Source organism: Balaenoptera borealis (assembly GCF_965194805.1).
Source record: "Balaenoptera borealis genome assembly, chromosome: X".
Taxonomy (NCBI): Eukaryota; Metazoa; Chordata; class Mammalia; order Artiodactyla; family Balaenopteridae; genus Balaenoptera; species Balaenoptera borealis.
The window spans coordinates 90,053,920-90,080,121 of NC_138881.1; the positions used below are offsets into that span (position 1 = coordinate 90,053,920).

General features: G+C 35.2%; 1 protein-coding gene across 7 annotated transcripts in view; it reads left to right on the forward strand.

Annotated features, from left to right (window-relative positions):
- The window catches only part of NRK (Nik related kinase), a 144,490-nt gene that overhangs the window by 97,100 nt on the left and 21,188 nt on the right, over window positions 1-26,202 (forward strand). For 5 of the 7 annotated variants that reach the window (XM_082376999.1, XM_082377003.1, XM_082377000.1 and 2 more), the window contains 8 exons: window positions 1,742-1,849; window positions 14,000-14,067; window positions 15,862-15,956; window positions 18,407-18,504; window positions 19,567-19,931; window positions 21,473-21,809; window positions 24,490-24,676; window positions 25,123-25,278. In XM_082376999.1, coding sequence (XP_082233125.1) covers window positions 1,742-1,849; window positions 14,000-14,067; window positions 15,862-15,956; window positions 18,407-18,504; window positions 19,567-19,931; window positions 21,473-21,809; window positions 24,490-24,676; window positions 25,123-25,278 — 1,414 coding nt within the window. The remainder of the gene's footprint in view (window positions 1-1,741; window positions 1,850-13,999; window positions 14,068-15,861; window positions 15,957-18,406; window positions 18,505-19,566; window positions 19,932-21,472; window positions 21,810-24,489; window positions 24,677-25,122; window positions 25,279-26,202) is intronic. The other 2 variants (XM_082377001.1, XM_082377002.1) reach the window with 2 other exon arrangements.

Here is a 26,202-nt window from a genome sequence, read left to right on the forward strand (position 1 = left end):
TCATTAAAAATAAACACAAAAACAAATTTGGTTTTGTTCCTCCAACCTCTAAGTTTATTTTGCTCTTCCTTCCCATAGAATGCTGAATGTATTATTTAAGAGAATTGCACTAGCTTTTGTACATCAGGATGTTAAAGGTCAAATTGAGAAGGAAAAGCATTTTCTAAAACATTTTGTACATGGTTACCATAAGTATGACTTGTCTCACTTACGTTTCACTCATTTTACATAATTGATGAAGTACCTGCATAGAACATGACACAAGTTACAAATTCATCTCTGCACTCTTCTGAAATGTGGGGTGCAATATGTTAATCTCTTTATCTTATTTTGGTTTAGTCAACAAAACTTCATTCTTTCAAAATTCTCTAATATAAATGGATATAATTGGGCTGGAGTTGATGGATACAATCTGGCAAATCTAATCTGATCCTGAAGGGTTTGTGGGCTTCGTAAGCAAATTATAGAGGTCAAAAAGACCAGGAGAGCAGTTGTTTCCTAATACTTCATAGCATCAATTTACATAAAAGGAATCATTGTGAGGATCCTAAATTAAACCCTGGTATCAATATCAATTTACCTAATAATAATTAATGTAGTTATTACAAATGAACCTTGTCTGAACGTCTGAATAAGGGAGACTTTTGGTTTTTGTCCATTGAGTTAATTGAGCAAATACTATTTCCCTGACATGTTTAACATGAGAAAAGGTAAAAGCAACAAGAAAAGAAAGGCCCAAAAGGGGAAATGAATGTCTAGTCCCCCAAAAAACAGGAAGATAAGAAGCAAAAGAAACCAAATAGAGAAAGGGTGGCATGAGTCTAGAATGCTGATATTTGCCTGACATTAAGGCATCTAAAATGCTAATGACTATTCCAAAATGAGCCTTAGTAAAAATTGGATCTAATGGGCTTTGCATTTTTTAAAAAGACTTTTATGCATTTCTGCAAGACTCATAGTATTAGTAGCATGACCCATACTTGTTGGCATCCAGTGTTTTAAATATTTATGTGAGAAGCCATTCTAAAATGGAAGAAAAAGTTACTAAATAATTGTTACTAATCCCATGACCCTAGGATCTTGTATAGACATTCCTGCCTTTATGTGTAACTCTTAAAGAAAACATAAAGAAAAAGAAAATTATTGATGTTCTAGTCAAAGTCATAGGTCTTTTGCAATACCTGAAAATTTATTAGAGTTTAAAGACATATGTGAGTGCTTCAACTCACTAGAAGGAAAGAAAACACATTCCCATTATTCTCTTTGAGTTGGAGAAATATCAGTTGGCTTAAATGGGAAAACAGAAACTTTCCTAAACTGCTAGGAGTCAATCAAGAAGAAATATTTGCACTGCTGTGTTGCAGATCTTCCACTGCACAGGAGGGCCAAACTTTGTAGTTATAACCGCTTATTAAATGTGACAGTTTGGGGCTATGAGTTAAGCTTTAGACCAGAGACTTTTAACCTGGGTCTAATAGGTGAGTTGCAGGTGGCCAGTGATCCCCCTGAAAATACTTGCAGAGACATGTGTCTGTCTGTATGCAGTTTTCTACAGAGAATCTGTAGCATTACTCAGATTCTGAAAGGGATCCAGGACCAAAAACTATTAGAAACTACAGGCTTAAATCAATTTGAATATCTGAAAATTATTTTTTTAATTGAACATTAAGATGATGGGAATTGCTCATATTATTTACAGTTTAACAACAAGTAAAATACTTATTTTCCTTTTTGTTTCAAGGAAAAGGAAGATGAATCATCAGATAATGATGAAGTATTTCATTCAATTCAGGCTGAAGTCCAAATAGAACCATTGCAGCCATACATTCCAAATCCTAAAGAAAATGAGGTAAGTTTCTCTATATGAGTTGCTGTGACACTAATAAGTGCCTGGAACAGTGGTTCTTAAACATTTTGGTCTCAGGATGTCTTTATACTCTTAAACATTGAAGACCCCAAAAAGCTTTTGCTTAGTTGGATTGTGTCATTCAATATATGATGTATTAGAAATTAAACCCCCAAAATTTAAAATATTTATTACTTCATTTAAAAAGTAAGAAAACTATTAGATGTTAATATAAGAAACAAATTTTAATGAAAATAGCCATTTTCCATCTTGCTTAATGGAAAACAGCTGGATTCTCATATCTGCTTCTGCATTCAATCTGTTGCCATATGTTGTTTAGGTTGAAGTATATGAGTAAAAGCTGACATCTCACATACAGGTGGTTGGAAAAAGAGAATTTCCATAGATTTTTCAGATAATTGTCGATATTCTTTGAAATATACCACAACTAGAGAAGTGGAGTCCAAAACCATATCAGTGAAATTTTGAATATTCAGTAATATTAAAATCCACAAGTCTGTTGTGTGCTGTGAATAGATGTTTTGCTCATACACAATTTTGTATCTTCGTGCATTGGTCAGTCGGAAAATATTGGTTCACTGTGTATGTAGATCTTTCCAAATATTTACACGTTTTATTTTACAACACCAAAAAATGACATTTGTTAATATCATCAATTTCATCATAAAAATTATTGAGTGTTGATAAGCTGTCAAATGCACAGTGATAGATGAGTTTAAAATTCTAACATTCAATTGAAAGCTCAATTTTATCATTGCTAACAACTAACATCAGTTGCTTTTTCCTTGAATTGATAGGCTTACTTTGTTGATTTTAAATAAAATACCTGCCAGATACCCAAGTTGAATAACTACAGTTTGTCTCATCAGTCATTCTTTTAAGTAAAAATATTGCCCATGAAAAATTCAGTAGTTCAGCTTGTAACACAATCACACATACTTTTTCCCTTGATCATTTCTGTTCTGAGATGTAGTTTATGACAGGGTCTGGGTCATTTAATCTGTCACTTATTTTCTTAGATTTATGGGAATAATCAAGTCAGTCCTGGTGTCCAGGTTGACTTTTGTCTTCACGAGTTTATTAATAGATATTTAGCACATGGTATTGGTGAGGACCGAGTAGCAGTTTCAATTCCTGTGTGGATAAGGTAGTGTTATTATAGACAGCATTCCTTACAGCTAGCTATCTAAAAAATTTTTGGTCACTAAGGACAGATAGGTGGATGGGTGAAGAACTCAGAAATTCTTGCCTTACTCATAGTGAGTCATGAGTCTCATTCCTGTTCTTAATTAGGACAAGGGCCCAAGATCACTATATTTCCTCTTTCAAGATGCTTCACAGTAGTCCATTATGATGTATGTCATGGACAATCATCCTTCTTATTTTTATTGTTTTAAATTTTATTTTATTTATTTATTTTTTATACAGCAGGTTCTTACTAGTTATCTATTTTATACATATTAGTGTATATATGTCAATCCCAATTTCCGAATTCATCCCACCACCACCCCACCCCCCTTGCTTTTTCCGCTTGGTGTCCATATGTTTGTTCTCTACATCTCTGTCTCTATTTCTACCTTGCAATCCGGTGCATCTGTACCATTTTAATAGATTACACATAAATGCATTAATATACGATATTTGTTTTTCTCTTTCTGACTTACTTCACTCTGTATGACAGTCTCTAGGTCCATCCACGTCTGTACAAATGACCCAGTTTCGTTCCTTTTTATGACTGAGTAATATTCCATTGTATATATGTACCACTTCTTCTTTAACCATTTGTCTGTCGATGGGCATTTAGGTTGCTTCCATGACCTGGCTATTGTAAATAGTGCTGCAATGAACATTGGGGTGCATGTGACTTATTTTTTATGTATTCTTATGTGTTTAATTCCATATCTGTACATATACACACACAGAATGGCATGATAGATTTTTTGAAACATCCTTTACATGCAGCTGTACATATTTTTTTTAACATCTTTATTGGAGTATAATTGCTTCACAATGGTGTGTTAGTTTCTGCTGTATAACAAAGTGAATCAGCTATACATAAACATATATCCACATATCCCCTCCCTCTTGCGTCTCCCTCCCTATCCCACCCCTCTAGGTGGACACAAAACACCAAGCTGATCTCCATGTGCTATGCGGCTGCTTCCCACTAGCTATCTATTTTACATTTGGTAGTGTATATATGTCCATGCCACTCACTCACATCTTCCCAGCTTACCATTCCCTCTCCCCGTGTCCTCAAGTCCATTCTCTACATCTGCCTCTTATTCCTGTCCTGCCCCTAGGTTCTTCAGAACCATTTTTTTTTTAGATTCCATATATATGTGTTAGCATACAGTATTTATTTTTCTCTTTCTGACTTACTTCACTCTGTATGACAGTCTCTAGGTCCATCCACCTCACTACATATAACTCAATTTCATTTCTTTTAATAGCTGTGTAATAATCCATTGTATACATATGCCACATCTTCTTTATCTATTCATCTGTCGATGGACACTTAGGTTGCTTCCATGTCCTGGCTATTGTAAATAGAGCTGCAATGAACATTGTGGTCCATGACTCTTTTTGAATTATGGTTTTCTCAGGGTATATGCCCAGTAGTGGGATGGCTGGGTCGTATGCTAGTTCTATTTTTAGTTTTTTAAGGAACATCCATACTGTTCTCCATAGTGGCTGTATCAATTTACATTCCCACCGACAATGCAAGAGGGTTCCCTTTTCTCCACACCCTCTCCAGCATTTATTGTTTCTAGATTTTTTGATGATGGCCATTCTGACCGGTGTGAGGTGATACCTCATTGTAGTTTTGATTTGCATTTCTCTAATGATTAGTGATGTTGAGCATCCTTTCATGTGTTGGTTGGCAATCTGTATATCTTCTTTGGAGAAATGTCTATTTAGGTCTTCTGCCCATTTTTGGATTGGGTTTTTTCTTTTTTTGATATTGAACTGCATGAACTGTCTGTATATTTTGGAGATTAATCCTTTGTCAGTTGCTTCATTTGCAAATATATTCTCCCATTCTGAGGGGCGTCTTTTCGTCCTGTTTATGGTTTCCTTTGTTGTGCAAAAGCTTTTAAGTTTCATTAGGTCCCATTTGTTTATTTTAGTTTTTATTTCCATTTCTCTAGGCGAGGGGTCAAAAAAGGATCTTGCTGTTATTTATGTCATGCAGTGTTCTGCCTATGTTTTCCTCTAAGAGTTTTATAGTGTCTGGCCTTACATTTAAATCTTTAATCCATTTTGAGTTTATTTTTGTGTATAGTGTTAGGGAGTGTTCCAATTTCATTCTTTTACATGTAGCTGTCCAGTTTTCCCAGCACCACTTACGGAAGAGGCTGTCTTTTCCCCATTGTATATTCTTTCCTCCTTTATCAAAGATAAGGTGATATGTGCATGGGTTTATCTCTGGGCTTTCTATCCTGTTCCATTGATCTATATTTCTGTTTTTGTGCCAGTATCATACTGTCTTGATTACTGTAGCTTTGTAGTATATTCTGAAGTCAGGGAGCCTAATTCCTCCAGCTCCGTTTTTCTTTCTCAAGATTGCCTTGGCTATTCGGGGTCTTTTGTGTTTCCATACAAATTGTCAACTTTTTTGTTCTAGTTCTGTGAAAAATGCTATTGGTAGCTTGATAGGGATTGCATTGAATCTGTAGATTGCTTTGGGTAGTATAGTCATTTTCACAATGTTGAATCTTCCCAATCAAGAACATGGTATATCTCTCCATCTGTTTGTATCATCTTCAATTTCTTTCATCAGTGTCTTATAGTTTTCTGCATATAGGTCTTTTGTCTCCTTAAGTAGCTTTATTCCTAGGTATTTTATTCTTTTTGTTGCAAAGGTAAATGGGAGTGTTTCCTTAATTTCTCTTTCAGATTTTTCATCATTAGTGTATAGGAATGCAAGAGATTTCTGTGCATTAATTTTATATCCTGCTACTTCACCAAATTCACTGATTAGCTCCAGTAGTTTTCTGGTAGCATCTTTGGGATTCTCTATGTATAGTATCATGTCATCTGCAAACAGTAACAACTTTACTTCTTCTTTTCCAATTTGAATTCCTTTTATTTCTTTTCTTCTCTGATTTCTGTGGCTAAAACTTCCAAAACTATGTTGAATAATAGTGGTGAGAGTGGGCAACCTTGTCTTGTTCCTGATCTTAGTGGAAATGGTTTCAGTTTTTCACCTTTGAGAATGATGTTGGCTGTGGGTTTGTCATATATGGCCTTTATTATGTTGAGGTAGGTTCCCTCTATGCCTACTTTCTGGAGAGTTTTTATCATAAATGGGTGTTGAATTTTTTTGAAAGCTTTTTCTGCATCTACTGACATGATCATATGATTTTTCTCCTTCAATTTGTTAATATGGTTTATCACATTGATTGATTTGCATATATTGAAGAATCCTTGCATTCCTGGGATAAACCTCGCTTGATCATGGTGTATGAATCTTTTAATGTGCTGTTGGATTCTGTTTGCTAGTATTTTGTTAGTGATTTTTGCATCTATGTTCATCAGTGATATTGGTCTATATTTATCTTTTTTGTGACATCTTTGTGTGGTTTTGGTATCAGGGTGGTGGTGGCCTCGTAGAATGAGTTTGAGAGTGTTCCTCACTCTGCTATATTTTGGAAGAGTTTGAGAAGGATAGGTGTTAGCTCTTCTCTAAATGTTTGATAGAATTCGCCTGTGAAGCCATCTGGTCCTGGGCTTTTGTTTGTTGGAAGATTTTTAATCACAGTTTCAATTTCAGTGGTTGGTCTGTTTATATTTTCTATTTCTTCCTGGTTCAGGCTCAGGAGGTTGTGCTTTTCTAAGAATTTGTCCATTTCTTCCAGGTTGTCCATTTTATTGGCATACAGTTGCTTATAGTAATCTCTCATGATCCTTTGTATTTCTGCAGTGTCAGTTTTTACTTCTCCTTCTTCTTTGCTAATTCTATTGATTTGAGCCTTCTCCCGTTTTTCTTTATGAGTATGGCTAGTGATTTATCAATTTTGTTTATCTTCTCAAAGAACCAGCTTTTCCTTTTACTGATCTCAGCTACTGTTTCCTTCATTTCTTTTTCATTTATTTCTGATCTGATCTTTATGATTTCTTTCTTTCTGCTAACTTTGGGGTTTTTTTGTTCTTCTTTCTCTAACTGCATTAGGTGTAAGGTTAGGTTGTTTATTTGAGATGTTTCTTCTTTCTTGAGGTAGGATTGTATTGCTATCAACTTCCCTCTTAGAACTACTTTTGCTGCATCCCATAGGTTTGAGTTCATCCTGTTTTCATTGTCATTTGTTTCTAGGTATTTTTTTATTTCCTCTTTGATATCTTCAGTGATCTCTTGGTTATTTAGTAGTGTATTGTTTAGCCTCCATGTGTTTGTATGTTTCACAGGTTTTTTCCTGTAATGGATATCTAGTCTCATAGCGTTGTCGATGGAAAAGATACTTGATAAGATTTCAATTTTCTTAAATTTACCAAGGCTTCATTTGTGACCCAAGATATGATCTATCCTGGAGAATGTTCCATGAGCACTTGAGAAGAAAGTGTATTCTGTTGCTTTTGGATGGAATATCCTATAAATATCAATTAAGTCCATCTTGTTTAATGTATCATTTAAAGCTTGTGGTTCCTTTTATATTTTTATTTTGGATGATCTGTCCATTGGTGAAAGTGGGGTGTTAAAGTCCCCTACTATGATTGTGTTACTGTCGATTTCCCCTTTTATGGCTGTTAGCATTTGCCTTATGTATTGAGGTGCTCCTATGTTGGGTGCATAAATATTTACAATTGTTATATCTTCTTCTTGGATTGATCCCTTGATCATTATGTAGTGTCCTTCTTTGTCTCTTGTAATAGTCTTTATTTTAAAGTCTATTTCGTCTGATCTGAGAATTGCTACTCCAGCTTTCTTTTGATTTCCATTTGCATGGAATATCTTTTTCCATCCCCTCACTTTCAGTCTGCATGTGTCCCTAGGTCTGAAGTGGGTCTCTTGTAGACAGCATATGTACAGGTCTTGTGTTTGTATCCGTTCAGCCAGTCTATGTCTTTTGTTGGAGCATTTAATCCATTTACCTTTAAGGTAGTTATCGATATTTTCTTAATTGTTTTGGGTTTGTTATTGTAGGTGTTTTCCTTTCTCTTGTGTTTCCCACTTAGAGAAGTTCCTTTAGCATTTGTTGTAAAGCTGGTTTGGTGGTTCTGAATTCTCTTAACTTTTGCTTTTCTGTAAAGGTTTTAATTTCCTGTTGATTCTGAATGAGATCCTTGCTGGGTAGAGTAATCTTGGTTGTCGGTTTTTCCCTTTCATCACTTTAAATATGTCCTGCCACTCCCTTTGGGCTTGTAGAGTTTCTGCTGAAAGATCAGATGTTAACCATATGGGGATTCCCTTGTATGTTATTTGTTGCTTTTCCCTTGCTGCTTTTAATATTTTTTCTTTGTATTTAATTTTTGATACTTTGATTAATATGTGTCTTGATGTGTTTCGCCTTGGATTTATCCTGCATGGCACTCTCTGTGCTTGTGGACTTGACTGACTATTTCCTTTCCCATATTAGGGAAGTTTTCAAGTATAATCTCTTCAAATATTTTCTCAGTGCCTTTTTCTCTCTCTTCTTCTTTTGGGACCCCTATAATTCGAATGTTGATGTGTTTAATGTTGTCCCAGAGGTCTCTGAGACTGTCCTCAATTCTCTTCATTCTTTTTTCTTTATCCTGCTCTGCAGTAGTTATTTCCACTATTTTATCTTCCAGGTCACTTATCCGTTCTTCTGCCTCAGTCTTTCTGCTATTGATTCCTTCTAGAGAATTTTAAATTTCATTTATTGTGTTGTTCATCATTGTTTGTTTGCTCTTTAGTTCTTCTAGGTCCTTCTTAAATGTTTCTTGTATATTCTATTTCCAAGATTTTGGGCCATCTTTACTATCATATTCTGAATTCTTTTTCAGATTGACTGCCTATTTCCTCTTCGTTTGTTTGGTATGGTGGGTTTTTATCTTGCTCCTTCGTCTGCTGTGTATTTCTCTGTCTTCTCATTTCACTTAACTTACTGTGTTTGGGGTCTCCTTTTCACAGGCTAGAGGTTCATAGTTCCCGTTGTTTTTGGTGTCTGCCCCCAGTGGGTGAGGTTGGTTCAGTGGGTTGTGTATGCTTCCTGGTGGAGGGGACTGGTGCCTGTGTTCTTGTGGATGAGGCTAGATCTTGTCTTTCTGGTGGGCAGTACCACATCCGGTGGTGTGTTTTGAGGTCTCTGTGAACTTATTGTGATTTTTGGCAGCCTCTCTGCTAATGGGTGGGGTTGTGTTCCTGTCTTGCTAGTTGTTTGGCATAGGGTGTCCAGCACTGTAGCTTGCTGGTCGTTGAGTGGAGCTGGGTCTTCACGTTGAGCTGGAGATCTCTGAGAGAGCTCTCACCATTTGATATTACATGGCTCTGGTAGGTCTCTGTGGTCTAATGTCCTGAATTCAGCTCTCCCACCTCAGAGGCTTAGGCCTGACACCCGGCCGGAGCACCTAGACCCTGTCAGCCACATGGCTCAGAAGAAAAGGAAGGAAGAAAAAGAAAGAAAGAAAAATAAAATAAAGTTATTAAAATAAAAAATAAAATATATATTATTAAAAATAAAAAAGCAGTAAAAAAAAGAAAGAAGAGAGCAACCAAACCAAAAAACAAACCCACCAATGATAACAAGTGCTAAAAACTATACTAAAAAAAAAACCAAAAAACCAACAGAAAGAACCCTAGGACAAATGGTAAAAACAAAGCTATACAGACAAAATCACACATAGAAACATACACATACACACTCACAAAGGGAGAAAAAGGAAAAAAAAAATATATATATATATATGAAAAAGGGAGAGAGCAACCCAATCAATAAACAAATCTAACAATGATAATAAGCTCTAAATACTAAAGTAAGATAAACATAAAACCAGATACAAATTAGATGCAGAAAACAAACCCCACATCTATAGTTGCTCCCAAAGTCCATCACCTCAATTTTGGGATGATTCATTCTCTATTCTGGTATTCCACAGATGCAGGGTACTTTAATTTGATTGTAGAGATTTAATCCACTGCTCCTGGGGCTGCATGGAGAGATTTCCCTTTCTCTTCTTTGTTCCCACAGCTCCTGGGGTTCAGCTTTGGATTTGGCCCCGCCTCTGCATGTAGGTTGCCTGAGGGCGTCTGTTCTTCGCTCAGACAGGACAGGGTTAAAGGAACAGCTGATTTGGGGACTCTGGCTCACTCAGGCCAGGGGGAGGGAGGGGTACAGAATGCGGGGCGAGCCTGCGGTGGCGGAGGCTGGCGTGATGTTGCAACAGCCTGAGGCGCGCCGTGTGTTCTCCTGGGGTAGTTGTCCCTGGATCACGGGACCCTGGCAGCGGCGGGCTATACAGGCTTCCAGGAGGGCAGGTGTGGATAGTGACCTGTGCTTGCACACAGTCTTCTTGGTGGCTGCAGTAGCAGCCTTAGTATGTCATGCCTGTCTCTGGGTTCTGTGCTGGTAGCCATGGCTCGTGCCCATCTCTGGAGCTTGTTTAGGTGGTACTCTGAATTCCCTCTCCTCGTGCACCCCGAAACAATGGTCTTTTGCCTATTAGGCAGTTCCAGACTTTTTCCCAGACTCCCTCCTGGCTAGCTGTGGTGCACTAGCCCCCTTCAGGCTGTGTTCATGCAGCCAAACCCTGTCCTCTCCCTGGGTTCTGACTTCCGAAGCCCGAGCCTCAGCCTCCAGCCCCCACCTGCCCCCGCACGTGAGCCGACAAGCCTCTAAGGCTGGTGAGTGCTGGTCGGCAGTGATCCTCTGTGCGGGAATCTCTCCGCTTTGCCCTCAGCACCCCTGTTGCTGTGCTCTCCTCCATAGCTCTGAAGATTCCCCCCCGCCCACCCCCCATCTCCACCAGTGAAGGGGCTTCCTAGTGTGTGGAAACTATTCCTCCTTCACGGCTCCCTCCCAGAGGTGCAGGTCCCATCCCTATTTTTTTGTCTCTGTTTTTTCTTTTTTCTTTTGCCCTACCCAGGTATGTGGGGAGTTTCTTGCCTTTGGGGAAGTCTGAGGACTTCTGCCAGCGTTCAGTAGGTGTTCTGTAGGAGCTGTTCCTCATGTAGATGTATTTTTGATGTACTTGTGGGGAGGAAGGTGATCTCCATGTCTTACTCCTCTGCCGTCTTGAAGCTATCCGCATGTGTCTTTTGGAACTGTGGTTTTCTCTGGGTATATGCCCAGTAGAGGGATTGCTGGGTCCATCCTTCTTAAATATGTTCTTTCTGATACTAACAGTCCTCTGAAATGAATAACAGAGTACTGCTTTATAAATACTAATTACTGGCAGAAGGAAAATATGCTGGATTGTATTATTTAATTACAAGAGGCAATGTGTCCCCCTCTCTGCCTTATTAAATGATGACTTTACTCTTACTCCCAGATAAGAATTATTACTATAAGCATGATACGTTAAGCCCAAAATATAATGAGCTGTGTCTGGTTGATTTGGAATACATCATTTGCCATAACATATGCTATTCTTACTATCATTTTCTTCTCCCCATTTTTCAGAACAAATACAGTCAATTCATATTAGGTATTAGCCTTTCTTATTTTTGCCCTTTATCTCTTCTGAGTAATTTTGGCCTCTGGTAAACTAGTTTCAATAAACTTTCTGAGATCAGCTTCATGAACCAGGAGGCCTAGACTGGGTCAATATGATTCCAGTTATCTGAATCAAAAGTGGAAAAAGTCAGTCAGATGCTTATCCTGCATACTGCCAAACATCTGGTTGTATTTGGAAACATTCATTAACAAAACATGTGAACGATTGACAACATTTTTCACTTCTTATGTATCTGTCTGTTGGAGTATAAAGACAACCTTGATAAGTTACTACATAAGAGAAAAAAAAGTGTAGTAAGGTTATTATAGTTTCTAGAAACTATAGCGTGATTTTATCAGCATGAAAATGCTAAATTTATTTTTTATTGTAACATGTTGAATTTTCCTTTCTAAAGAATCTAATATGACTGCCTTGTTGAATGTCAGAATGATCTATTTTGGGGGGTAGCTAAAAACTATTTTGAGTAGAAACCTAGAGAGATGATAAAATTAAATTAAGCCGACAAGGCAACACTCCATGGCCCTATATATTAATGTTGGCAGAAGGTAAATCTGCACCACTGATGGAAGCTGGCTCATTATATGTGCTCTTTCTTGAGTCTTTTTGCTGTATTAGATGAATGAATAGTTAATAAAATAAAAATTAATTTATTTAGAATTGAAAAGTATTTGGAACTCTGATTATGATATTACAGTCAAGTTGTAAAGTGAAAAAATACATACTTTCTTAAAGATGAGTAAGGCCACACACTATAAAACTCTTGGAGGAAAACATAGGCAGAACACTCTTTGACATAAATCTTAGCAAGATCTTTTTTGACCCACCTCCTAGAGTAATAAGAATAAAAACAAAGATAAACAAATGGGACATAGTTAAACTTAGAAGCTTTTGCACAACAAAGGAAACCATAAACAAGACGAAAAGACAGCCCACAGAATGAGAGAAAATATTTGCAAATGAAGCAACTGACAAAGGATTAATCTCCAAAATATACAAACAGCTCATGAAGCTCAGTATCAATAAAAACAAACAACCCAATCCAAAAATGGGCAGGAGACCTAAATAGACATTTCTCCAAAGAAGACATACAGATGGCCGACGAACACACGAAAAGATGCTCAACATCACTAATTATTAGAGAAATGCAAATCAAAACTACAATGAGGTACCACCTGACACCTGTCAGAATGTCCATCATGAAAAAATCTACAAACAATAAATGCTGGAGAGGGTGTGGAGAAAAGGGAACCTTCATGCATTGTTGGTGGGAATGTAAATTGATACAGCCACTATGGAGAACAGTATGGAGATTCCTTAAAAAACTAAATATAGAATTACCATATGACCCAGCAATCCCACTGCTGGGCATATACCCAGAGAAAACCATAATTCAAAAAGACACATGCACCCCATTGTTCATTGCAGCACTATTTACAATAGCCAGGACATGGAAGCAACCTAAATGTCCATCAACAGAGGAATGGATAAAGAAGATGTGGTACATATATACAACAGAATATTACTCAGCCATAAAAAGGAGCGAGATTGGGTCATTTGTACAGACGTGGATGGACCTAGAGTCTGTCATACAGAGTGAAGTAAGTCAGAAAGAGAAAAACAAATATTGTATATTAACACACATATGTGGAATCTGAAAAAATTGGTACAGACGATCTTATTTACAAAGCAGAACTAGAGACACAGACATAGAGAACAAACATATAGACACCAAGGGCGAAAGGGGGGGTGGGATGAATTGGGAGGTTGGGATTGACATATATACACTATTGATACTATGTATAAAATAACTAGTGAGAACCTACTGTGTAGCACAGGGAACTCTACTCAGTGCTCTGTGGTGACCTAAATGAGAAGGAAATCCAAAAAAGAGGGGATATATGTATACATATAGCTGATTCACTTTGCTGTACAGTATAAACTAACACAATATTGCAACTATACTCCAATAAAAATAAAGAAGGAACACTTTAGACTCTTGAGAGGTTTTTAGTGATGTGTATGTGTGTTACAACTTTTGAAAATCTAGTATTAGCTTGAAAGGGTGAGTGAGTGGGAAGTTTGAACTTGGTATAAAAAGTAATATGAAAACATAGAAAGAACATTAAATTAGCAGGTGGGAGACCTACAGTCTGATTAAAGATATCCTTTGACTTGATGTAAAGTTCTTAGAAAAGTCATTTTCCATCTCTGGGATACAGATTCCTCAATAATAAATGAGGGTGTTTGATTATATGATCTCCAGAATCTGTTTTTATACTAAAATTCAAGGATATATTCAAAAATTATGGTTAAGTAGTTCTAATGTTATACTATAAGTAATAATGAAATACAATCTATTTATGAAAATCAGATTTTATAAGCTGGATTTTTAAGAAAACATCTCTTTGTGAAGAATGACATTTTCCCATGAATTAATAACTCAAAAAATGTATGATTCAGAATTCTACCAAAGTATTGCATTGTATCTTTAAGATCCAAGAGAGATCTATTTCTATTCCTTACAACCAGGATCGTGTACATCGTGTCAAGTTCTCTTCAAGGTATGTGTCTCTGATTTCTATATTCAGATTACTCTGATTTACTGTCATATGGGAAATTAAAGCTTATCTATTTGATACTAAGTTCTGTGAGAATTCAAAACTAAAATATTAATGACAACATAGTCATCAGTGATATCACCGGCCCCTATTTAAAACCTTAAAACTGCAACAATCCATTAACTAGATCTTTCACCTTTGGACATACTGCAATCTCAGTGTTATTTAGTTTGATGATTAGCTGGTAACATTCACAATTTAATAACAGAAACAACAGTGAATTCTTGGACAGCGTTCAATTAGTAATTTACAATAAAAAGATGTGAAGTTTCATGTGTATCATGTACACTTCAATTACACGATATTCGTGATGTACTACATGATAAAACACACACACAATCGCTAACCTCAGAAGCTAATGCCACAGAATGGGCAAACCTAAAATAACCTATAGGGAAAATCAAATCTAAAACTCAATATTATAGCAATATTTTATACCAGTCACTGTAATTTTTAACTCTGTAATATTGATAATCTTCAGTAATTTTCAAAAATCATGTTTCATATTTTAGATGTATGCAATGTGTTATATTTGAATGCTAAATTTTAATTTAGATGTTCCTTGAAAATCATACCCCTTCCAACTCCAACTCATAGTGGAGAGAACTTAACCTATATTCATTCACTCAGTCATTCAGTAAATACTTATTGAGTACTTACTGTATTCAAGATTCTGAACAGTATGGTCAGATGGCATAGAGCTGATAGTATTTAGTATGTACATTCTTATCTTATTATTCCTTAAAACCCCCATGTATTTGTGTCCTTAGATTTAACTGGTGTGCAGAAATCTTGAAAAATTTTAAAGCAAGATTGGGAACTTTCTCTTACCACGCGTTCAGTGAATGAGTTGTCATGATCCTTCTGACAACAAAGGGGGAGAAATCAGTTTAGTTTTGTGTATCTGTTTTGGTATCATGGGGTATGATATAAAATCAATATAACTGATAAACATGGGGTATATAAAAATCAATATTGCTATTAAACTGGAATTGGTTGTTCTTATTACAAAAAGGGTTTTGAATTTATGAATTGCAAATATATTTACTTTAAATATGGTTATATTTATGAAATCAATTTAACTGAAACTTAAGTCTTTCCTGAAATTTGGGGTCATAGAAAAGACTCTTGTCTGTTCTAGGCCTAAATCAATAACCAAAGTCCTTCCTATATAGAAATTCCAAAGCAGCTATAAAATTTAACAGCACTGGTCCAAAGAAACTTTCTAAATATTCCCTGATTTTGAATAGTGAAAACTAAAGTGTCCTATCTATTTATCCATATATCTAAATTAGGAACAGGACATTAAAAAACACAAATTCCAAACATTTGAAATCAGGATTATAATAGTGGAATATTTAACATAAAAATAACTTAGTTTTTATCATGTTAAAATACTCACATATACTATAAATTTATGTTTCTTGCTGTTTTACCCAGGTAGTAATAATGTCTGAATATTAGCTTAAAGAAAGTTCATAGGAATTTTTAGAAATAAATATGATATGTGAAGGAAACATGCTTGTATAGAGACAATTTTTTATATTTTGGAAATTGTTTCTCTCTTCTAGATAAAATAGCAGGTTTGGGGAAATTGGAAAATATTACTTAAGCTCTACTTCTTTTTAGTTTGATATATACCCATATGCTTAAAACTTTTGTTGGTCTTGATGTGGAGTTGTACATTCCCTTTATGAATGTTAGGATGTGGCACATGCTTTTCTGTCTTTTCATTAGTGTTCCTCAGCGGTCTCTTTTGGAACAAGCTCAGAAGCCCATTGACATCAGACAAAGAAGTTCGCAAAATCCTCAAAATTGCCCAGCAGCATCAGGTGATTCAAAGCACAAAGTTTAAACAGTCAAAACGGAGTTAATGTTTAATAGTTTATTTTGCAAAAGTTAAGAAAGAATTTCAAGAAGGAATGAATCAATAGTGTCAGGGAGGCCAAGTAGGATTAAGACCAGGAGGCCATTGGATTTGGCAACTAGGTGATCAGTGATGACCTTTGAGAAATGGAAAGTAATTTTTCTGAAGTTTCTTCTTTCAGTTGGGTAGTAGTTAAAAATGTGTCTAGGGAGGCGGGAGAGGGGGTTCAGCTTTAGTTTCTATACCATGTGTGAAAAATCTGGGAAAGGAATTTGAGAGAGGCTTCTACAACAGGCTAAAATTTATAGGCAATCTTTAGAATATTGAAATATTAAATGGAGTAGTTGCGGGCATGTGTTTTATTTATCAGTTTGTTATTTCACCTCCCCAAAGTAAGATATATACAGTAGCTCTTAAATGTTAAAAATTAATGTAGTTACTCAAAATGAAAAATTAATCAATAAAATCATAGAAAATAACTTTACAAACTGTGATATGAATTTCAAATAAGTATTTTATTTTGTGATGTACTTTTGAGAGAGTTTAAATGAATTATAGATTTGTGAAATATCAGATAAACAAAGTGAAAAGTTATGCCTCGGGTCATAAAATCTGGCACTATCTACTTTTAAGCAATTCAAGTAAGTTAAGTAAGGGAAAAATGCCTGACTGAGTCCCCAAGTCGTCTGTAAAATATAGCATATAGATTTTATTAAAATGTCAATAATTAAAGGGATATATAGGTACACTGTATGAAAATCAGATAGTCGAAGACCTGAATTTTAAAATCCCATTCTTCTTCTTAGGAGACTCAGATAATGGCCTAATTCTTTTAAATGGTAGTGTCCCCTTGTGCAGAAATATTATCTTGTGAGAAATAAGATAAGCCTGTGTGAAGAGAAACTTTAGGACTTTTTTCCCCAGAATCTTTCTGGTTTGACTAGGGTTAATTTTGCTAATACTGAAGAAACAACTAAAACTTTAAGGTTTATTCATATTGTATATTTTGAAATAAGGAAACTCTGGACTAAGCCCCAAAGCATTTAGGAACAGTGGTGGGAGGGAGAAAGGGAGAGTATCTGTGTAGATAATAGCTAAAGTTCTTTTTAGCTCTAAAATTCTATTATTTTATTGTGTGTGCTACATAGATGATTTGAAGTTCCCATGAGACTGCATACTTCATGATGCAGGAAATCAGAACACCTTACTACAAATTTGCCTCAAAATCTCAGACATTCACCCAAACTTCTTACTTAGCCTAATGACACACCAAAAGACCTGAGAGAAAATAGTTTCCTACGGAAAGATATTAAATTGCAAAAGTACAGCAGTGTCAGAAGATGTGAACACAAATTGTAAGATGTGTTCAGTACAAAGGCTGCAAATAAAAGAGGGATAGTACTATTTATCTTCAAATTCCAAGCACACAAAAACAATAAAAAGGGACTTGAGAGTCCCCTTAGTGAAGCTTTTTCTAAGTACACTCACCCAGATCTACTGATCTTTGAGCCTAAATATTCTCACTCTATTTTAACCACAGATGTTATTTACTATACCACAAGTCTTAATATCAAAAATCCAGACTTCTAATCCAGGCAAATTTGCATTTTAAATGGAAGTATTTACACTATAGAAATGAGCTGTGCATTGTGATACAACTAACAAATGTGGCTATTAAAATTAAAACTAAAATGAAAATGAAGTTAGATTTTAAATTCGACCTCTCAGACACACTGGCCATATTTCAAATGCTCAATAGCCATGTGTGGATAGTGGCTACTGTATTGGACAATGCAGATACAGAACATTTCTATTACTGCAGAAAGTTCTATTGCAGAGAGCTTCTATAGAAAGGTTCCTGGCTTTATAAAAAGGGCTAAGATTTGCCACTTTTCAGTTGTTCACTTCTCAACTGTATTGAAATACTTGAAGATATATCATTGATTAGAAATTGGGGGATTAAGATTCAAGAGTCAACTCTCCTCTTGAAAGTTTTGTCTAATCTATCACCTTCTAATATACTGTTGGGCTCTTTTTCTACTGATTAGTATGGGAGGCCAGAAATACCACCCAGCCCTTCCTATTCTTGATACATTCTCTTTTTTTCATGGGACTATCTGTATACCAGTCTTATTGTGTACCTTGTTAACACAGATAGAGAAAAATACCTAGCAAATGTACACTTAATGCTGAAAACAGAAAAACCATGCAGGTCTAACAGAACAAACCGTGAGCCTGTCACTACCTGTGAAAACAGAACATAGGATCTTAGCCCCATAAGAATTTATCAAGTGATATCTCCAGAATGGAAAGAGGCTACAAGAAAAATACCAAGGGATTGAACGGGTACACTATAAAAATGAAGTCAATGGCTGTGATCACAACTGTTACTAATGTCTTTATGGCATTCCACAGAATCTTCTTCTGAGGAAGAGAGCCCTGTGACCAGGAGGAGGTCCCAGTCATCACCACCTTATTCTACTATTGATCAGAGGTTGCTGGTTGACATCCATGTAGGTTTCCATCTTAACTCTTAACGCATTTATATCTGTTCTTTTAAATTTTCAATTTCTTTTAACTTACATATTTTCATCTTCATTCGAGGGAAAGGCTAAAGTGTTCAGTTTTTAAATTAATCTTTCAAATATATATTTCTATTGGTATGTCAGTATGCAGAATATGAAATCTAGAAATTAAATTTAATCGATGTAAAAACATTTAATGTAAAATATTTTGTGATGTAAAATATAAAAACATTTAATCGATCATAAAATATTTTACTTTCACATTCTTGTGTCAGATCATATTCAGGAGAGGAGTGATAAAAAGCTATTTGTAGAAACTAATCTCAAATTAAGGAGTAAGGTTTAGATGCTCAGTTTTTGTCTAATATCATTTCGTGGATGATAAGGCAATGCATAAAGATAAAACATTTAGCGAAAAATAAAATGCTTTCTAATTTCATAAATAAAAAGGCCTTCTAATTATTTTTGCAGTGTGCTTTCAGATCATTCTGTTTTACTTTTGTAATTACCTCTACCCTACTACCCATACACCCCTTTCAGATTGCTCAGAGGTTGCTTATAGGACACATACCATACTTAAAGGTGAATTTATATTAATTTACTTCTTAGAAGTGTTTACATTACTTTAATACAGCCTATGTTGTATAAAACCAGAGCTGGGAAATTAACATATCAATTTTAAGAGCTAATCCCAATATCAAAGCATAAAACAAAAGGAAAAAAGTGACTGTCTTCTCTAGAATGTTAAATTATCTGTTCTCTTCTCCAGCACCAAAACCAAATGTCTAGTTCTCAGCAGATAAGTAGGACTAATAAAAAACAAAGTGAGTAAATTTTGCCCTGTGTGATCCAGAAAGGCCATTAATGATCATAGCCTGAGGTTTGGGTTTTGGCAGCTCATCCTCACAAAAATGTTGGCTCTATATAGTGAGTGAACATCTTCATTTCAATTGAAAATACATTTTAAAATATTATCAGCCTGGAAGCTTTCCAATCTAGAAGAAAATGAAAGGCTACTAGAGACTACATTAACCTTTCTTGTGCACACAGGTTCCAGATGGATTTAAAGTAGGAAAAATATCACCCCCCGTTTACTTGACAAATGAATGGGTAGGCTATAATGCACTCTCTGAAATCTTCCGGAATGATTGGTTAACTCCTGCACCTGTCATTCAGCCACCTGAAGAGGATGGTGATTATGTTGAACTCTATGATGCTGGTGCTGATACTGATGGTGATGATGATGATTCTAATGATGCTTATGAAGATACTTACGACCATGACAATGGCTGTGATGAGTTGGATAACCAGGTTGATCAGGCTAATGATGCTGGTGAAGACCAAGACGATGACGACAATGATGAGGTTGTTGATGACAAAGGCAATAATCGTGATGATGCTCCTAGTTGGCCAAGGTTGGTTTTTCTGGATTACTTGCATTATCCATATTTTATAATTTCAAAACTATTTGCATCTTTGGTTTACTTTCAAAATTTATTACCAAGAGGGCAAATGAATTGCACTTGCATGTTGGTAAATGGTTGATTTTCAACAATACATTTTAAATTATTTTAATGCAAAACACTTAATTTTGCATTTCTTGTAATACTATATTTTATTAGCATTCAACTATTTATTAGGTTCTTTATAACTGGAATTGTCTGGGTGTTTCTGTTAAAATTAATGCTACTGAATCATTCTACCCTGTAAGACACAATGAGTGTGAGAAATGGGCTGACAAATTAAGTAGTGTGCCTCTTAATAATTGTAAGTTGAAGCCCTGATGTTTGTGAACAAAATCTCTAAATTTGCTGAGAAAAATGAAGTGCAAATATGATACTCACTTGATAGTTTTAAGCTCCAACTTACTAACATAGCATAATCCTTGGGATTCTGAAAACTGCTGTAACTAAATTCAGTGCTCGTTCAATTTTATCTTCTTATAGAGTAGCTGCTCAAAGTGGTAATATTTAGTGAAGTAGTGTTTTTGGCATACCATCAGTATGCTATATATATATAGTTACTTGTTCCTGCTCTATAAGCAGCCAGTGTGTTCTTATTTACATGTGCTTATGGTTTGTATTTAAACTGCTCTCAAAGGTGATTCATTAATATAGTATATTTTTAGAAAAATAATTAACAGTGGGAGAATTGTTTGCTTTATAATATTGAAATCCATATTTTGTTTTGTTAATTTTCAAATGTTACTGGGGATATACCTGACAGAACAGACTACAATTCATGCAACATTTTTTCTTTTTTGCCAACTAAAAAACTACCAGGAATTCTGTTCTCAAATCCATTTGCTTTTAGAATTATCATAGGTACATGTTTATGTTGTCCCTTATGCAAAAGATCATTGAGACATTTTGCTAAGCTTGGTGTTCTTAACAAATAATTAAGTGACTATCTTAACTTAATGAGATCTATATTACTGAACTTCCTGGTGATAATAGTAGAACAATCAATGGAAATCTGTTGCAAAGCAGACAATACACATGTTAGAAAATAAAGGCACGTGTTTAAATTAACATAAATTACATATATTATAAGAATTATTTAAATATGTTGTGGTTGAACCAAAAATATGGGCTTGATCATTCATGTGGCTGTGAAGTTGCTAATGCATGAAGTAGTCTACGGTTTAAGAAAATAAAACATATTATTGCTACTAACCTAACACATGTTCCTAATAAAGGATGCAAGTTCTCTTCCATCTGCCATCCAAATGCAGCCAGGGAATTGACAGTGGCTATGGTGTTAATTCAATATTTAAGATTGACAGGACATAGGGACATTTTTCATATCTATATCATACCAGTAGTGTTCACATAGAACAAAAACATGCCTGGAGATAGTACATATGTGTAAGGCATCCTAATTTTGTTTCATTTGTTGACTTTCAAATATGTTTTTGTTGGGTGGTTTTCTATCATTAATCGGATCTTGTTATCAGGCCAAGCTGTGGCAGAGGTGGAAGCTACAAGCAAGATGGTAAAGATGGAAGTGATGGAGGGGAAGGAACTTTCGGCAGCAATGGAAGCCAGAGAGCTAGTAGAAGCCACGGAGGAAGTACAGCCATTGGGGGCAGTGCAGCCATTGGAGACCATGAAGGACACAGAGCCAATACAGACAGTGGAAGAAGACGCAAAGAGGGTAATGGAAATGAGGGAGTCAGTGGAACCAATGAAGAGAGTGAAGCCCTTGAACTCAATGGAGAAGAAAATTGCTCAGAGATAGATGATCCAGTATTGGATAGACCAGTATCCCAGGAATTTGAACATAAACCAGAGGTAATGCACCATTTGAAAAGGAGAATGAATTCTTCTCCTTGTGAATGCGTTTCTTCATGTGATATGTCATATTTCCAGCCATTACAAATATATTTTAAACTTCTATCCCAAAGCCTTAAAGATTTTTAATTATAGCTCTAGATAGATCTTTATTTCTTCTAATTTGGATGGTTCCTATTTTCTTCCAGGGACAAAAATATCTTATTTGTTTACCTTTATTACTCAGATCACATGCTTGGGATAGTGTCTCTTAACACATACATTTTTCTGGGAGGTTTTATTGTGATAAAATACACATAACATAAAATTTTATGTTTTAACCATTTTTTAAGTGTACAATTCAGTGGAATTAAGTACATTCACAATGTTTTACAACCATTACTACTATTCATTTCTGGAAATTTTTTATCATCTCAAACAAACAATTAGCTCCCCATTATCCCTCCCCCGAGTCCCTAATAACCTCTATTCTACTTTCTGTGTAGGTACCTTATATAGGCAGAATCATACAATATTTGTCCTTTTGTGTCTGTCTATTTCACTTAGCATAATATTTTCAAGGTTCATCCATTTTGTAGCATGTATCAGAATTTCCTTCCCTTTTAAGGCTGAATAATATTCTGTAGTACGAATATATCACATTTTGTTTATCCATTCATATGTTGATAGACACTTGGGTCATTTTCACCTTTGGCTGTTGTGAACATTGGTGTACAAGTGTCAGTTGTTGGAGTCCCTCTTTTTAATTCTTTGAGCTATATACCTAGGAGTGGAATTGCTATCTTCTATTTTAACTTTTTGAGGAAGTGTTAACACATACAATTTAAAACAGAAGTAGTGTACTGTGTTTAGACAATTATTTTGTCATTCACAAAATATTTACAGACTTTATAGATATGTTTTAAAATACTCAAGTAGCTTCACATATGCTAGATAAATAGGAATTATCACAGAGATTTCCTGGAACACGTGGTTTTTGAACTAATTCTTGACAAATGAGGAGTATTGGATATCTGAAAACAGAGATGAGATTCCAGACAAAGGAAAAATCATGCCAATTTACTTTCCCAGCCTATTGTCCTATCATAACTAGCTTAGAAGATGCCACGCTTTTTCATGAATTAGTGACCTTGTTCAAGCACTTCCCTTTGTCTATAAGCCTTCCCCTTACCTCTTCTCTGCTTGTGAACTAGTCATCCTTCATGGTTCAACTCATATATCATCTTTGACTTCCCAAGGCAGAATTACACACCTCTTCATCTGCACTTGCAAGCATTTTGCCCATCGTTTTATTTTAGTACTTATGACTTTGTAATTTATTTATTTGTTTACTTGCTCTTCTGTCACGATAGAGTGTAAACTCTTAAAAGGCAGGAACTATTTTTAATCCATCCTTGATTACTTTTTGTTACCTACTCACACAATCCCAGGGTCCAACTTAGGGCTTCGTCTATGGCAGTCATACAGTAATTACGGAAGAAATCAATGAAGGAAGGAAACAAAGAAGACAAGGAAGGAGGAAACTCCCTAGATGGTTTCCAATGGGAAAGCAACATCAGTGAGAAAGTATCTATGTCTGCCTCTCTATCTATCTATCTATCTATCTATCTATCTATCTATCTATCTATCTATCTATCTATCTATCTATCTTTCCATCCATCCATCTATCCATCCATCCATCCTACCTACCTACTACCTACCTACCTAACTGCCTACGTACTTATCTTAATTAAAGACATTAAAACAGGATGTCCCAGCACAGTTTTCATAGCACCCCTGGGTATCTCCAGTTATCTTAAGAAATGTTTTTGACATTTACAGAGTGAATGGATCTTCTTTTTATTTTAATTTTAAAAGGACATGTTGCCATACAACACTTTTGTGGCAGAAAAGGTCATAAAAACAAGTCTTTGACAGGGCAGCACAACTGTCTCAATCACTGTTTAGAAACAAAGAAATGCTTATCAGCAAACAGGCTTACCAAAAACTGTTGGTATGTTTTTCCACAGGATATGGCATCCCACATAAATTCTGTCACATTTTGTGACTTTTATCCTTGAATTTCTTCTCTGTAAGTTAATGGAATCTGGCTAAATTTTCACTGAAGCATGTTCACACTCTTGAATTTGTGTTAGTTGATTTTCCATCATTAGCTTTGTCATTTGACAAAATGGAAATGAATCTACCATAGCATAGCTGAATGTAAGCTTTGGAATCAAACAGACTTTGGCTTCAAACTCTGATCCTCTTAATTATCTCTATGACCTTGAATAAATTATATAACTGCTAAGCTTTAGTTTCCTTGTAAGTAAAATGGAGATAATCTTACTTACTTTTTGGGTTGTTGCAAGGATTCACAACAATATGTAAATAAGATGCCTAGCAGGATATCTAATGCATAGTAAAAACTCCACAAATTTTAGGTCCGTAAATTATACAGCTAAGGAGTTCATGCTCCTTGAATTCCTACTTTGGCATCAGTTGTCTCAATATAGGTTAGTTATTTCTTTTCTGATAACATTGTTGAGTTCTACTGGTAAATGTGGATTTTATAAGGATAAAGAATTATAAGATGTTACAAATTTTGTATTCTCTTTTTCAAATAACCCCTAGGCATATCATATTTCTCTCACTGTTAATTTCCTAATAAAGTCAAAATAAAGTTTTAATCATCTTTTAGGAGTCAGGTGGTAGAAGTGAAGCCTCAAATGCCGTTGCCTCAGGCGCTGCACCTGCAGCACCTGGTGATGAGAATGACACTATGGACATATCAGAAGTATCAACAGAATCAGGTTTTTCTGCCAGCCACTCATCTCCTTCCAACGGTTCTGAAGGGGCCGCAAATGCTGACTTTGCCAGTGCCATCTGTAAGTGCACTTAATATAATCTCCAAATGCTGCAGTCTGTTCACATATTAAATACAGTGTTTGGCCACTGGTTCATTATCAGAAAAGAATCAAATCATTCTGATACTCAGTTGACATAAATTCAGATGGATGTGTATATATTTTTAAATCTACTCTTCACTTAGTCTTTATGGCACCTAAATTTGAACTACAATTGAGAAATTGGGTCCCTCATCTGGATTGTACTTGCAATCTAATCACAGTAACTTGAAGTATATTCATATTCAGAAATGTATTCTGACCATCTTGATTTGTGTTACCTGATGGTTTAGTATTTATAGAAATTATAGCTCCAATAAAAAAAATAAAATACAATAAAGGAAAAGGAATTTTTCTAAGCTATGTCTCATTTGTGGAAACACTCAAGCACATATGGTGTAAGTTCTCTCAATATCTTCTCTTCACAGTATATGCTGGATTAGTGGAAGTACCTGAGAAATCATCTAAGCAACCCTCTGAAGTCAATGTTAACCCACTCTATGTCTCTCCTGAATGTAAAAAACCACTAATCCACATGTATGAAAAGGAATTCACTTCTGAGATCTGCTGTGGTTCTTTGTGGGGTGAGTTTGGTTTCTTAAAACTGAGTTGTTATATTTTAAAGAATATATTTTTATCCATATAGCAAACTTGTGAAAAATCATAGATGTAAACATGTGTTTGCTATTGAAAAACCATTTCCAAGTATATACATATATACACATACATATACACACACACACAGTTGTTAACTTGCTTATTTATTTACTTGCTGATTTATTTTTACTCAATGCAGTTTGCTGTTTGAATTACTCCCTATCCTTTTTATTCTGTTTTTCTTTACGGCCCGAATTAACTTGGCTAAAATATAAAATCGGACTAGGTTATGATTATTTGAAAATTCAAGCTTAGTATTTTTAATTTGGGCAGAATGCAACATATAATACCTAATAAGATATTACAAGAAATTTCTTCAGGTTCTTGTTTTTAAAATATCTTGTGGATTTGTAGAGAAAGTTCCTTGTGTAATATCTTAACTTTGATAGACTTTTTCAACCCTTTGTTCCAGAAGAATTATAACCACATTGGTAATGCTGAGACAATATTTTACCTCAAGCGGGTCTGAATCATAAATTAAACAGAATAAATGAATGCAAGGAAGGGAAAAATCCAAAATAAATGCCAACCTCCTACCTTCAGTTTCATAGACTTTGCTTAATGTATGATTGAACAGGAGACAGAATTTTAAATTAAAAATAGAGCAGTGTAGCAAACATTATAGTTATGTGGATTAAACAACTTGGGAAAAAATAAGCCATCCTCAAAGTTCTACTAATATAATGTATCAGATAACAAGAAAGCAAAGTTTACTTCATTATCATTTCAGTCAGGAAACTACCCAGAGATGAATTTAATGTCTAGTAACTCATTTTTATCATTTGTCATTTTATATTTTGAAAAATAAAAGATTATAATATGTGTCAATGTGGTAGACCGAGATCCCCAAA